This window comes from Micromys minutus, assembly GCF_963924665.1.
Source record: "Micromys minutus genome assembly, chromosome: 3".
Lineage (NCBI taxonomy): Eukaryota > Metazoa > Chordata > Mammalia > Rodentia > Muridae > Micromys > Micromys minutus.
The window spans coordinates 27,722,849-27,736,707 of record NC_137972.1 but is presented as its reverse complement, the minus strand read 5'-3'; the positions used below and the strand labels follow the sequence as shown (position 1 = coordinate 27,736,707).

The 13,859-nt window shown below is 49.0% G+C and overlaps 1 protein-coding gene across 26 annotated transcripts in view; it reads right to left on the bottom strand.

The window, feature by feature from the left end:
• The window catches only part of CACNA1C (calcium voltage-gated channel subunit alpha1 C), a gene marked incomplete at its 5' end in the record, with an annotated part of 581,859 nt that overhangs the window by 103,425 nt on the left and 464,575 nt on the right, over positions 1–13,859 (bottom strand). For 23 of the 26 annotated variants that reach the window (XM_080914140.1, XM_080914139.1, XM_080914141.1 and 20 more), the window contains 2 exons: positions 1,113–1,139; positions 9,707–9,797. In XM_080914140.1, the coding sequence (XP_080770266.1) occupies positions 1,113–1,139; positions 9,707–9,797 (118 nt within the window). Of the gene's footprint in view, positions 1–1,112; positions 1,140–9,706; positions 9,798–12,231; positions 12,307–13,859 lie in introns of all 26 variants that reach the window. The other 3 variants (XM_080914120.1, XM_080914145.1, XM_080914122.1) reach the window with 1 other exon arrangement.

Sequence of the window (13,859 nt, the reverse complement as noted above, 5' to 3'; positions counted from 1 at the left end):
GACCTGCCATAGGTCAGACTAGCCCATGTCTCAGAGATGGCAAGAGTCAAGAGGTTTTGAGAACTCCAGGACCTTGCTTATTAAGTCCTGATTCTGGAATTGGCCCTCCTCCCTGAGTAACCAGATCCACTTTAGACAGGAGCTTTGGGAGATGGAACTCTGAGTGATTGCACATGAGATCTCCAGGAACTGCTTAAAGATACTGGTAAATACCTTACTAAGATAGTTTAGTATTACTTACACTACCACTACCTACGAGATGAGATGAGGAAAATAAATGGCCAATACTTTTTTGTGTGTCTAAGATTTGTAGAATGAAATTCGAATTCCCATTCTACATATTCAATAGTCAAGTACCCAGTGAGCTCCAGGACCCAACCATGGGCTGGCTAGGTAGGCACTGAGTGGATGTTAGTGTGCAGGCAAAGTTCAATGGGGCAACAGACATTGGAGCCAATAGCTAGAGTACCGTGTGGTAAGCGTTAGGACAAAGGCATGAGGGAAGACAGGATATGAGGACCATTTAGTCTCCCTGGGAATGTGCTGAGGGAGCCACAGATGCTGTAACCTTTGAGCTGGTTGACAAGTTTGACTTTTCCAGGTAGACATAGACAATGATTTAGGTGGCAGAAAAGCTCCACAAAATGTCTTACTGTACAAGAGAGGAGAGAACATTTGGGAACCTGCAAGGAGCTGCAGGCAGCGGGAAGAAAGTGTCTGTGCAGAAGTATAGCAGGTAAAGCCAAAGGCAGGTCACAGGGCGGGGAATTCTGGAAGCTTCTGACACTGTCTCAAAGCACCGACAGAATCTACATTCTGTCTGTAATTCTCAAAGTTGCGAAGTATGCCAAGTAATAACAAATGCTCCCACACTTATTTTAACTGACTTTATCTTACGTAGGACATAGACACATTTGTTCTAACTTCTCAGAGCCTACCCAAGAGAACCCATGTCTCAACCTTTGACCATACCAGGAACTCCATACAAAAGGAAGCAGTTATATCCCCAGAAGGACCCAAGCTAGTATGTATTACCTTGGTCATCCGACACGGTAGCTGGGGAGTGTGTTGGAGGGGCAGAAGGGAAGAGGAGTGGTTTGCATTTCACTCACCTGAACTTGGATTTGGAGATCCGGTGGCTGAAAGAGTAAATGGAAAATAATTAGCAAAGACAATGGATTTATTTTCTTCTACATGGAATGGTCAGCTATCCCAGGGGAATTTGATGGTCCTTAGGACCGCGTGTGGGCACGGGAAGGATTTGTGGGGTAAGTTATGATGCTGTAGCAAGAACACTGTGTATTTGGATGTGGCTGGCCCAGCTGATATTTACACATCTAGCATCCTCTAAGAGGGGGTGAGCTTCCCTAGGGACGGGGAGCACACAATTCCTGAGAGGATCAGTATCTGCCCACAAATTCCATAAAGAGCTAAGGACAATATCCCTTGAGGAAAGTTATGGCAGATGGACAGCCTCTCCTGTAGACAGGAAGATCCCAGAAAGCATCAAGTGCTGATCTCCCTGCATGCTGCCAGGATCTCTCCCAGAGCTGGATTAGGAAGCTCATGCAAACCACAGGAGCCAGCAGGAAATGGAAAGGCCATCGCTGTTTACCAGATTCAGACAAACAGCCTCAGGTTTTAACGGATCACGGTGCATGCTGAGGTTGGGTGCAGCTCTGGGGGTCTCTCTAGCGACCTTCAGCAGAAGCACAGGAGGGGTGTCCCGATGACTGCTGCCTTGAGGGATTGTTGCATGGGAAAGGACCAGAAAGGCAGCACCCCCCCCCAAGGCTTTCAGACTGTCCAGTTCATCTAGGACATTTCGGGAAAGCTACACAAGGTTAGGAGGCTGGAAGAGGTCAAGAGAGACACTTGGAAATGAGAAATCCAGAAAAGGGAGGAAAGGAGGCCGAATGGGGAGAAGAAAAAGGTGAGAACATAAGCAATTCTGACAGAATATTTTGGAAAAGGAACCCAAATATTTGAAGATACATGTCCACTTAACTTTGAAGCTAAGAGAAAGGTGAATAGAGGTGGAACAGCACATTGAGTGATACTGCTAAAATGTCCATGAACTACATTGCCAGCGTGCAGCTGACACAGCAGCGAGGATGGGGAGAGCCTCAGAAAACCGCCTTCCTAGATGGAGAGCTGCAAGCAGCCATGAGAGGGCAAATGCATCTTCTCCAGGGACAAGGTTCCTGACAGGTCACCTGATAGCAGCTGCTCGGCCCAAAACACATTACACATGAGCAACACTAAATTAACCCTATGGGGTATGATCTCAATAGTAATTAAAGATAAATTGGTCATGTAATTACTTGGAGTGGGGGGATAGGGAAGGTGTTGTGAGGAGAGAGGAAGGAATGGGAATTATCCAAATACAGTACGCATGTATGAAATTCTCAAACAAAGTTTAAATTAAAAAAAGTCACAAAGAATGAGATGCAAATGAGAAATGACAGTGATCAGAGACCCTTGTAGGATGTTGGAAGGCGACTGCTTGAAGCCATGTTGTCCCAGCCAGGCAAAAAGCAAGCCATGTCACGGAACAAGAAAACATCAACCCTTCTCGTTATTATTATTATTATTATTTTTTAAAGCAGAAGATGTGACAAGTGGCAAAGCCATCGTGCATGAGATAATTATATCTCTGGGGCACTGAGAAGCTGAGCCAAGTGCCTTTATTGCTCTGAACTGTTAACTAACAACCCTTTTCCACCCCCAAGACTGCCTGCTAGGCTGCAGGGTTTAATCACAAGTTAACTGAGTATGTGGGACGGGGACCTAGAGCCCAGGGTGGAATTTTTTATCTAGAGCCACTGTTTAACGAGGGGGGGGGGAATGTTTGCTGGCTGCTGAATGGAGACAGGCAGACAGGTTACTTTCTGTAGCAGGGATATGCTGATCTCAGGGATGGTGAAGAATGCCTGGTTGGCTCCTGGCTTTCTTGCAGTGAGTCTCAGGGTCTCCCAGACCCTTTTCATGCTGCAAGTCTCACTTTTACTCTATGTCCCATTAAGTCATAAGCAAAAGTGAGATCACAGACATCCACCCACCAAGGAACATTGATGAGGAAGATCAGAGCTGACCAAACAGTCTTCCTTGTTCACACGTGGCCCCTGCTTGGTGTCTGTCCTTGCAAACTCTGGGTCAAAGGAAATGGCTCATGAGCCTCTTGCCTACTTGGCTCCAAGTCTTGATGTCTAACCCTATATGCTTCACATGAGGAAGGCTTCTTGTTGCTAACAGGAGCCTGTGAACATGACTTTAGGTTCTCTCTATCCAAAGACATTCATCTGTCTTTAATAAAAGCATCCTTCCTTAGCCCAGGAGTGGCACTCAGCACCTGCACATAACAAAGGAGCATTGTCACTCAATTGGGTCCCAGAGGAGCTGGCCTTAGAGCTTCCTGTGAGATTACAGGCTTTGATTCCTCTACACTCCTTGTATGCAGGGGCAGTTAGCTGCAGGACTTACATCATGAAATAGAAGGACACTGCTCACAGCTCTCTGTCTCCTGGCAGTAGAGACAGACTCTGTGTGCATAGCTGTTTCCATTGTGGAGAAACGAGGCAGAGATCACCTAGCACCTTAGCTAGCATGTTTCCTTCCTACTGACGTTCGAAACCAGTGCAGACTGCAGAGTCCTGCAAACAGCAGAAGCCTCCAGTGTGTCCAAACTCAATGGGCATGAGAAGCTTGCTCGGAAGTTTCTTGTTTCTTTTTTTTTTTCCCACCACTCAGAGTCATGTGGAACACAATCCCGATTTCACATCTCAGGTAGATTTGTTAAGAGCAAGGCCATGGAGGAATTAATAACTAGAGAGGACATTAGAACTCCAGAATAAGACCCTGGGCAGGGACTGGGGTCTACTTACTCCCAGGTACTCACCTGGACCAACCTGGAAGACCAAGAACTTCCTTCCTGATTTTGACATTCAAAATTAAAGACAACCACCAACCCGTCTTCTCCCTTAGTCACTTGCTTTTTATTTATCATTATCTGGCAGATATTTGATCTTCTTGGGAACTGTCCATGCTTCCAGCTTCTCCTTCGTTGGAGTAACAAAGACCGCTCACTTACTGCCTGCCGCGGGAAAGCATATTTTTCCGAATTCTTCCTATCTTGCCTTTAACACAGTCAGGCAGGTGGCTGACTCAGCTTACCTAACAGCATGGCTTGGTCACAACCCTGGACCTTGTCCCTGTTGAAGAAGACTTTTTTAGATACTAAAACCCTGTCCTGGATCTTCTCACTCACCCTGCCTCTCCCAAGTCCCCCAGGAACAGGACAAGCCTGGCTTCTAGTACTCAGCTCCATTCTCCGTGATGTTCAGGTGGACCTTGACAGCCGGCAGATTGCCCTTGGCCTGAAGCTGGGTCCCTGAGGCTAACGTCCCCACACAGACTCACACAACTGATTTTTAGTTTTCTTCTTTCAGTTATAAAAAGGATCAAAAATATATTTTAAAGATGCCAAGTCCACATCGACAGTGTCAGTCTCCAGCATGTCCAGGGGTCACACCCAGTGATCCCACTTTTTCCGTCTGTATCTTCTGGGCTTTCCTTCACGTTTCTACAATATCGGCCCCCACCCTGCCAACGACGATGGACTTTACAGTGACTCCCATCTCCGACCACTGTGCTTCTGACTCCACATTCTTTACCTAACCAGAGGCCTGCAGAGATGGAAGGGACCCTCCATGTCACGTGTGTCTCTGACACATGGTTTCTCAAGCTGTAGCACACCTGATTTACTTGTGACCTCACACAGAGCTGAGTATGGCAAAGAGACTGCAGTGGTGTCCTCCGAAGTAGCTTTGGAAGATGGTGTCCAGCCTTGGTTTCTGCTGGAACCAGTGGTCTGCCCTGTCCCTTTCTTGGGAGACTGGAGGTTGGCCAAGGTCACAGAGGTTCTGATGACAGCTCCCTTTCACTTTCTGAGGTGGAGAGACTCCATTTTCTGTGCTCAGTTCCTCTGCAGCTCCTTTAGCCTCTTGTATTTTGCTGGTTTCTCGGTACCCTGAAGACCACCCTGATGGCAGTGAAGGCCCTCCCTCTGTTGCCATGGCAACCCTCCTTTACCTATCCTCTTCCTCTTTCCCTTTGCATGGCCTGGGTGCTTCAGTATATGCCCCGTACTGGCACATTTCCACCCTTCCCTTGCTGAGCCTGGCTCCCAGTGTAGACCCACAAATCCCTTAGAGTAGAGAGCTCCAAGCTACACCAACAATCAGCCCACTCTTTCCCTCCCAACACTGCGACTCAACCCTAGGCCACCACCGTTTAGGCCACCTTCATCCCATCCCTGACCAGCCACAGGCTGCTTTATCACTGTATTACCCTCTTTCTTATTGTCCCTGATGTCAAAGAGATCCTTCAAGAGTACAAGACTGACTGAGCAAACTTCCTCATGTACCTCCTCCACATTCTCAACATCCTTCAGTCACTTCTGAAGCTCTTACAACAAAGACCAAGCTCACTGGGGAGATACCAGCACCCCTTCCCTGCCAGCTGAGCCACCCATCATCCCTCACACACAAACCATTCATGTCTCCCCCTGGCTTCCGGTAGAGTCATTCTTAGTTTTTGGCTTAAATTTTAATCCTTCAAATCACTTTCCTAACCTGGCAATCCAAACAAGGACTCTCTACTATTGACGGTACATTAAAGGGCCTCTTTTATTTTCTGAAGGTTTGTTTATTTTATTTCTACGAGTACACTGTAGCTGTCTTCAGACACACCAGAAGAGGACATCGGATCCCATTGCAGATGGTTGTGGGCCACCATGTGGTTGCTGGGATGTGAACCGCTGGAAGAGCAGTCGGGCTCTTAACCACTGAGCCATCTCTCCAGCCCTCTTCCACACTAGATGGTTAGTTCCATGGAGTCAGTGCTATTTTATTGGATGACTGCCATCTCTACCATCCAACACAGGCTCTGTGCTGCCATGAAAGTTCGCATAGAGAGAATGTTCCAGATATTTCCCTCCTACGTCTCCCAGCATAATGCTCTGTTCTCGTGCTTCTTCCCGCTCTGGGTGTCAGTTTCCCCAAGGTTTCATCCTGGTCTCCTTCCTTTCCCTGTCTCTCTGAGCAAACTCTGTCCTATGACCTCATTGGTGGACTCAAATGCCAGTCTTCACCTCCACTCAGACCCGAACCTCAGATCTCCTCACCCTGCTCCCCACTTCGCACCTGTAGAGCCTCCAGGCTGGACCCCCTCTTCAAATTTTGCTTCAGCCTTGTTATCAGTTTCTCTAACCAGGCTTGGTGAGTCCTCCCTTTTTCTCCCTCCTCTACTGCATTGCATAACACTGCAGCTCTTTTCTGCTACATTCTTCTACCGCCCTGGCAACCTCTTTCTCCTGGTCTTCTCCATCCATGCAAGTCCTCGTCCTGACCTCAAGCCTCTTAACTCAGAGCTTATGAAACAAGGATCTCTCGCTCTGCCCTCAGCCTGCTTCTCTTCTCAAGCCAACTGATTGACAGAAATAGCGGTAGTCTCAGCCACTGCCATCTTGTTGGGAGATGGGCAAAGACAGCAGTTGATGAAGTGCGTATTATAATTCTGGTCCAGCAGCTGTATGTTTTGTATGCAGTGTTGATGTGCATTGACCTGGCTATGCATTGGAATAAGAGCAGCCATTTGCTCTTAAGCCAGGAGAACACATCCCCCCTAGGAGCTGACAGATAGACTAGCAGATGCCGGTTTCCCTCCACAGGAGATAATTTTTCCAACAGCATCATGTACTCCTAAAACGAAGTTGAGTGAGTTCCCAAAGCCAGCTCTCCAGTCCCTCCTCGTTTATACCTTGGGCCAGGTCCCAAAGCACTGTGATAACCTTGATGATCTTTTCTCCGAACTCTCCATCCCTACTGTCTAGCAAACAGAACGGCCTAGAACTTATTGACCCCTGCTCATTGCTATCTGGGGGTCACCTCTAGAAACCTGTGTTTATTTTGTACTCTTCCAAAAGGGAGAAGGAGAACAGAGGGAGCTCTGTTACAAATGTAATTAGCACCATATTTTAGCAGCGCTCGGACAATTATTGCTTCTTGATAATGCTGAGAAATCTGCAGTGCAGACTCCCTGGAGCCACTGTCAGAGTGAACGATGCCACAGACCTGTGTATGGTGCACCCTGGAGCCTGCTGTGTACCGTGCACCCTGGAACCTGCTGTGTACCGTGCACTCTGGAGCCTGCTGTATACAGTGCACCCTGGAGCCTGCTGTGTACCGTGCACCCTGGAACCTGCTGTATACAGTGCACCCTGGAGCCTGCTGTATACAGTGCACCCTGGAACCCGCTGTATACAGTGCACCCTGGAGCCTGCTGTGTACCGTGCACCCTGGAACCTGCTGTATACAGTGCACCCTGGAACCTGCTGTGTACCGTGCACCCTGGAACCTGCTGTGTACCGTGCACCCTGGAGCCTGTTGTGTACGGTGCACCCTGGAGCCTGCTGTGTACAGTGCACCCTGGAGCCTGCTGTATACAGTGCACCCTGGAGCCTGCTGTATACAGTGCACCCTGGAGCCTGCTGTGTACAGTGCACCCTGGAACCTGCTGTATACCGTGCACCCTGGAGCCTGCTGTGTACGGTGCACCCTGGAGCCTGCTGTATACAGTGCACCCTGGAGCCTGCTGTATACATATATAGTGCACCCTGGAGCCTGCTGTGTACGGTGCACCCTGGAGCCTGCTGTGTACGGTGCACCCTGGAGCCTGCTGTATACGGTGCACCCTGGAGCCTGCTGTATACAGTGCACCCTGGAGCCTGCTGTGTACGGTGCACCCTGGAGCCTGCTGTGTACAGTGCACCCTGGAGCCTGCTGTATACATATACAGTGCACCCTGGAGCCTGCTGTGTACGGTGCACCCTGGAGCCTGCTGTGTACGGTGCACCCTGGAGCCTGCTGTATACAGTGCACCCTGGAGCCTGCTGTATACAGTGCACCCTGGAACCTGCTGTATACAGTGCACCCTGGAACCTGCTGTGTACTGTGCACCCTGGAGCCTGTTGTTTACAGTGCACCCTGGAGCCTGCTGTGTACTGTGCACCCTGGAGCCTGCTGTGTACAGTGCACCCTGGAGCCTGCTGTATACAGTGCACCCTGGAGCCTGCTGTATACAGTGCACCCTGGAACCTGCTGTATACAGTGCACCCTGGAGCCTGCTGTATACAGTGCACCCTGGAGCCTGCTGTATACAGTGCACCCTGGAGCCTGCTGTGTACCGTGCACCCTGGAGCCTGCTGTGTACGGTGCACCCTGGAACCTGCTGTATACAGTGCACCCTGGAGCCTGCTGTGTATGGTGCACCCTGGAGCCTGCTGTATACAGTGCACCCTGGAGCCTGCTGTATACAGTGCACCCTGGAGCCTGCTGTGTACGGTGCACCCTGGAGCCTGTTGTTTACAGTGCACCCTGGAACATGGCCGAGGTGCTGCCCTCTCCGCTCTCCAGGCTTGCTCACTGCCCTCTTGGCTCACTCACAGGCACACTCAGATTCACCCGCAGATAAGGGTGTAAGAAGGTTGGGTCAGCGCAGCAGTGAGTCACACTACAGGGGAAGGCGCTGTTCTACCCATGGAACATTTGCAGACAACGTTTTTTATTTGGGCTGAGCCTACTCAGAGGTTTCTGTTTGAAATTCCTTCCAGGGGCCAACACACAATTGCAGTTGCCATGTCCAGGGCCATAGAAAAAGCAGTTACTACCTTCCAGAGTGAAGCTTAGACCCCCCACCCCCCGTCTCTGCTGTCTGAGACAGTCGTAATCAAATCTTGACATGGATGACTTGATTCTGGGTTCAAGACTGTGACAATCCACGTATGAACTGCTCTCATGGAGAGCTCCTGCTCTCTCATATCTGGCCAAGTCCCAGGTCAAAGTCAGCTCTTAAAACCAGAGGGGTGAGGAAGGATTGGCTATCAAAAAACAAAACAAACAAACAAAACAAACAAAACAACAAAAAGCCTGCCATGGCTAAGACAGGGTTCTCAACCTGTGTCCTGACCCCTTTGGGATCTCACATCAGATGTCCCATCTATCAGATCTGTATATTCCAACTCATGGCAGAAGTAAAATCACAGTTATGAAGTAGCAATGAAACGATTCTATGGTTGAGGGTCACCACAACACGAGGAACTGTTCGAAAGGGTTGCAGTGTTAGGAAGGTTGAGAACCACTGACCTAGTCTAAGGACATTGCAGGTGGTACACCGGGCACTTCATTAGAAGGGCGGGTCGAGCCTCACAGGACTAACAGTGTCGTCACCTTGCTGTGTAGTTTCTTAGCTGGTGCTTTTGTTTGAAGCTGTTTGTCAGCATGGAAAGGGTGGCCATGTAAGGCCAGGGACCCTGACCTACTTGCTTATATGATAAAAAGGAGGGGACAGAAAACATACATCTGAGCACTACTACCTTCTGTGCTTCACTAGCGGTGAAAAGCCTCAGCATTTCAGTCTGGCAGCCCTCCCAGAAGTGCTGAAGGTGGGATTGAATTTGAAAAGCCCACTGCCATGTGTGAGGCCATGACCTGACCCCAGGCCTCTTTTCTCTCCACACAGAGCAGAGTGCCAACCAGAGTTCTGGTCCTGACACTGCAGTGAGGAGCCATCCCACTTGACTCCCCACAGCGGCTTTCCCAGGTCATGCCCCAGGAAGAACTCAGCGCTGTTTGCCGTGGGTACTCACGCAAGCCGGGCTCCACAGTTTTCACCCTCGATGTCACCTCCAGCCACATTTTCAGTGTTGACAGACTCAGTCTCGCTCGTGGGCATGCTCACTGTGAGTGGAAAGGAGGAACGGAGGGTAGGGACAGAAAGAGAAGAGAAGAACGTGAGTGCATGACAAACCACCCCAGCCCAGGGCTGGCTGGGCACCATCTGCTGGTCTGTCTGTGGGGGCCGGGCCCTGGCACTGTCCTCAACAGGCAGGAAAAGTCAGCTGCCAAGACACTGCATGTGAGTGGGATGCAGGAGGGACTGGTGGTCAGACCCTATACCTTACAAGACACACCTGCGTCGGACTGTCACGTCCGTCCTCTGTCCTCAGCTTCGTAGCCACAGAAGGCTGTAGGAGTTTTCCATTTGCATCTATCCCACTGACCACAGGGAGAGAAGCTTACACAATGAGAGACTTTGCCTCCTTTCTCCCCTGACCAGCTCGAACTCAAGACTGGAGTCTAGCTTGTTTGCCAAATGTGCTCTTTGGCTACTCAGATATTTTCATGGACCCAAGGACAATTTTACTTCTTGCAGTGCACAGTTTCATAAAGCAATGACACTCAGGACCATACCTGAAGTGATGGGCTGGAAGTCACTAGCCACCACCAAACTAATGGGTTGGGCCTCAAACAACATGGCAGACACTTAGAATGGCAGTGTCTCGTTGCAGGAGACACACACAGACACAGACATGCACATACAGACACACACACACACACACACACACACACACACACACACACACACAATGTGGCCCAAAGAGAGCCTATAGGATACCATTGCTCTTCTCAAAAGCCCCACCACTTCTATGTAAATAGAGAGACAGGGGCTACCTGGTTCGTCAGGAGCCAATAGGCCCATTGCCTTACTCCAAGGCAGCATCAGGCTAGACGTTCTAGCTTAGACTCAGCATGGTGGCTTAGAGGATGTCGTTTCTTTTGGTGTTATTTATTCTATGAAATTAAAGTTCAGCTCACAAAACTCTTCAGAATTACTTTTATCCTTCTAAGGTGAAACAAATTCCTTACATTTTTACCTTAAAAATACATAGGGTCTTGATATACTCCAAGCTGGCCTTGAACTTGTAGTCCTGTCTCAGCCTCCTGAGGGCTGTGATTCGTGCTGTGCACCACAACTCTCAGGGTCCTTGGTTTTGCCAATACCTCTTTAGAGCAACCCGGAGCAGTACTCCTTCCAGAACAGATCCTATCTGGTAAAATTCCACTAGCCCTCAGCAGCCACCCTGGTTGGAATGTGGCGATAGTGGTGAGTCCTCATGGACAACCACACCCCAGGGGAGGCCCTTCCACTGCTGATATGCAAATGTTGGTAGATGTGGACACGGAAGACACAAAGAGGAAACTCGTGACTTACTGTGCTTGGGCTGTTACATGGAGCAGTTTGCTTCGGCTTAGGATTCCTCCTCAAATATATCGAGGAGAAAGAATCCAGACATCATCTCATGGTGATTAGGGGCTGGATGCGACTACAGAGGTTTCCCAGCTCTAACTCATCATTTTAGCTCCCAGGAAAGGTAAGTGAGGCTTAGAGAATGGGTGTGGTGGTCTAGATCACGTGGTGATCTAGAACTAGTGGTTGGGCACACACTTTCTCACCTTGTCCCATGCTCACCTTGACTGTTGTAAAATTGATAAAATCTCATCTCTATGCTTAGAGTACGTCAATGACTGGGAAGCTGAGCCACGCCCTGGGCACACCACTGGATGGCACAGAATAGCCCAAGAATGTTGTTTGGTTTTATAGGCTTGACATCCACACCACAGTCTGAGGTCTGAGGGAGGGACTAGTCATTCGAGGTGGCTTAACATGCAGAACTGGGAATGGGGACCCCCAGAGTGTTCCAAGGGTTGTGAAGGATTCATATTTAATAGGAAGCCATAAAAGTGAGGATTCTGCCTCTCAGTCCATTTATCTTTAGCCACCTCTGACTGGTGTCCTTTTAACTCTCCAGGTCTCATTCTTGGAAGGGCTGGGCTCTGTGCAGAAAGCAGTCTGACTTTGTGACACTTGGCTCTCAGAGAACCCCCTGTATGTTAGTAGAGTAGGGTGAAGGTAGTGGTGCTGGGCCTCAGAAGAGACCACGATTAGACAGACATGGCCTGGGCCTTAGCAGTACGCACATCTTCTGCAGTCCAGGCATGGCCAATACTGGTACTAATACTGCATTTACAGTGACTTTTATTTTGGCTGTTACACTCCAAAGAAATGACTCCATCTCTGTCAGGGAACAGTTGCAGTTGGCTGTCATGTTTGCTGGCTTGCTGTTCTATCCAGTGGCTGGTATGATGGTCAGCAGTCTTCCCCTCACAAAAACACAAAAACACATACACATACCAACAGATCACTCCCCCTCACACCCACACACACCCACACACCCATACACACACACACCAGACATCAAGAGAAATATTCTCCCTTGCAATCTGTATGGACCAACACACATTTACACACAAAAAGCATAGGAGACATTACCATGGGTTTCTGTAGAGTGACTAAACCAAGCAAATTTCCCTTTCTTCTGATCATGCAAGCCCGCCGGAGCGCCTCCTTTCACAGACAAGATGGCCAGTGTCAAGATCAGGGACAAGACATCAACAGAGAACATGCAGTCAGCATAGGCAAAAGAAACAACCCTGTTCTTACATAGAACACGTTTATCTCCAAAAATTAACTAAAACAATGAAAAGCATGAACCAAGACATATGAAAAACAAAACATAACAAAATCTGGTCAAACCCCTTAAATTACATGAATTAACAACATAAAACAAAGGATGGACCCTAAAGCAGATGTCAGGCTCTAGCTGAGCTCCCAACTTTACTGTCACATGTACGTGGAGACCTGGGGAAGAGGCTTTCCAGAAGGCACGCACATGCATGAGTGTGCGTGTGCGTGTGTGTGTGTCCTTTTCATAGATTTAAGTAAGTAGCTGCTAAGATCAAGCTTGTGCCTCCTGTTGGCTAGGTAGCTCATCTTCTCCCTTAGAGAGACCATAAATGCCGGCTGCAGTGGGCTCCAGGGCATCCCTCTCACTTATCCCTGCATGAAGTCACTTGACTCTAGCTCTACCTGCCCCTTTTCTGGCTCAGTCATTGTGCTTCATTCAGTCAGGGGCTACCCTAGACCCCAATCTTGGTTACATGGAGGACAGATGCATCGGCATCTGCTTTACTTCCAACCTCACAAACTCTTGTTTTCTTTTGTATGCAAATCTGCATGAAATCCCTGTACTTCACATCCCGCTCCCTTTAGAAGAGGAATAACTTAATTCGGGCATGAAATAACTAAGCTGTCTTTGGAATCTACTTTTTAATCAGAGTTAAGTCTCCTGTACACAGAAAGCCTTGGGCTCCTCTCAAGTCTGGGCTTAGCTGAAGAGGCAGGGGCAAAGGGGAGGTAAAGGATCTATTGTCTCCAGGTGCAGGACAGTCTGTACTATATATCAGGGCCAACACTTTAGCTAATTCCCCGGAAAGGGTGTTTCTCCAGACAACACACAAAGTGCCTCCGTGAAGCCACAGAAGTAGCTGTTGCAAATAAGTGTGGGTATGTACTGTCGACAGCTCACTCATGAAGAGCAGCTGTGGATGGAGACAGGCGCAGATGACCAACAGTCTACAAGAAAGTATGTGCTCTGATGAGAAACAGGAAGTGGCCCCGTGTGCTCTAGGGAAGGCTGTGAAGGAGGCATCCTTCATCCCAGTCTCGGCAACTCACATTATCTTCTTGTTGTTAGTGGGGATTCAGAAGTCAGGCTCCTCTTAGAAAGGGACTGAACTTGTGGTTAACCCATGGGAAGTTCCATGTCTCTAGTGCGCTCATCGTCAAAACGGCAGCTCTCCAATCAGTGTAGGAGCCTCTCTTCTAAAAAAATTCCTACTTGAATCATGCACTAGAATCGAGTTGGCCCCCCGCTTCCCTTCTAGAGAGGTACATACTAAAGCAAGAGCTGAGCTGAGGTGAGAACAAGGGCCCCGTGAGGACTGTGCTTTCTGTGGAGGTGTGAAACGGAAACAGAAGGCTACCTGTTGTCATCCCCCCACCCCCCCCATACACTCCTACAGTTGGTGTGAGCACAACAGGCATCTGTTCTATGGCTC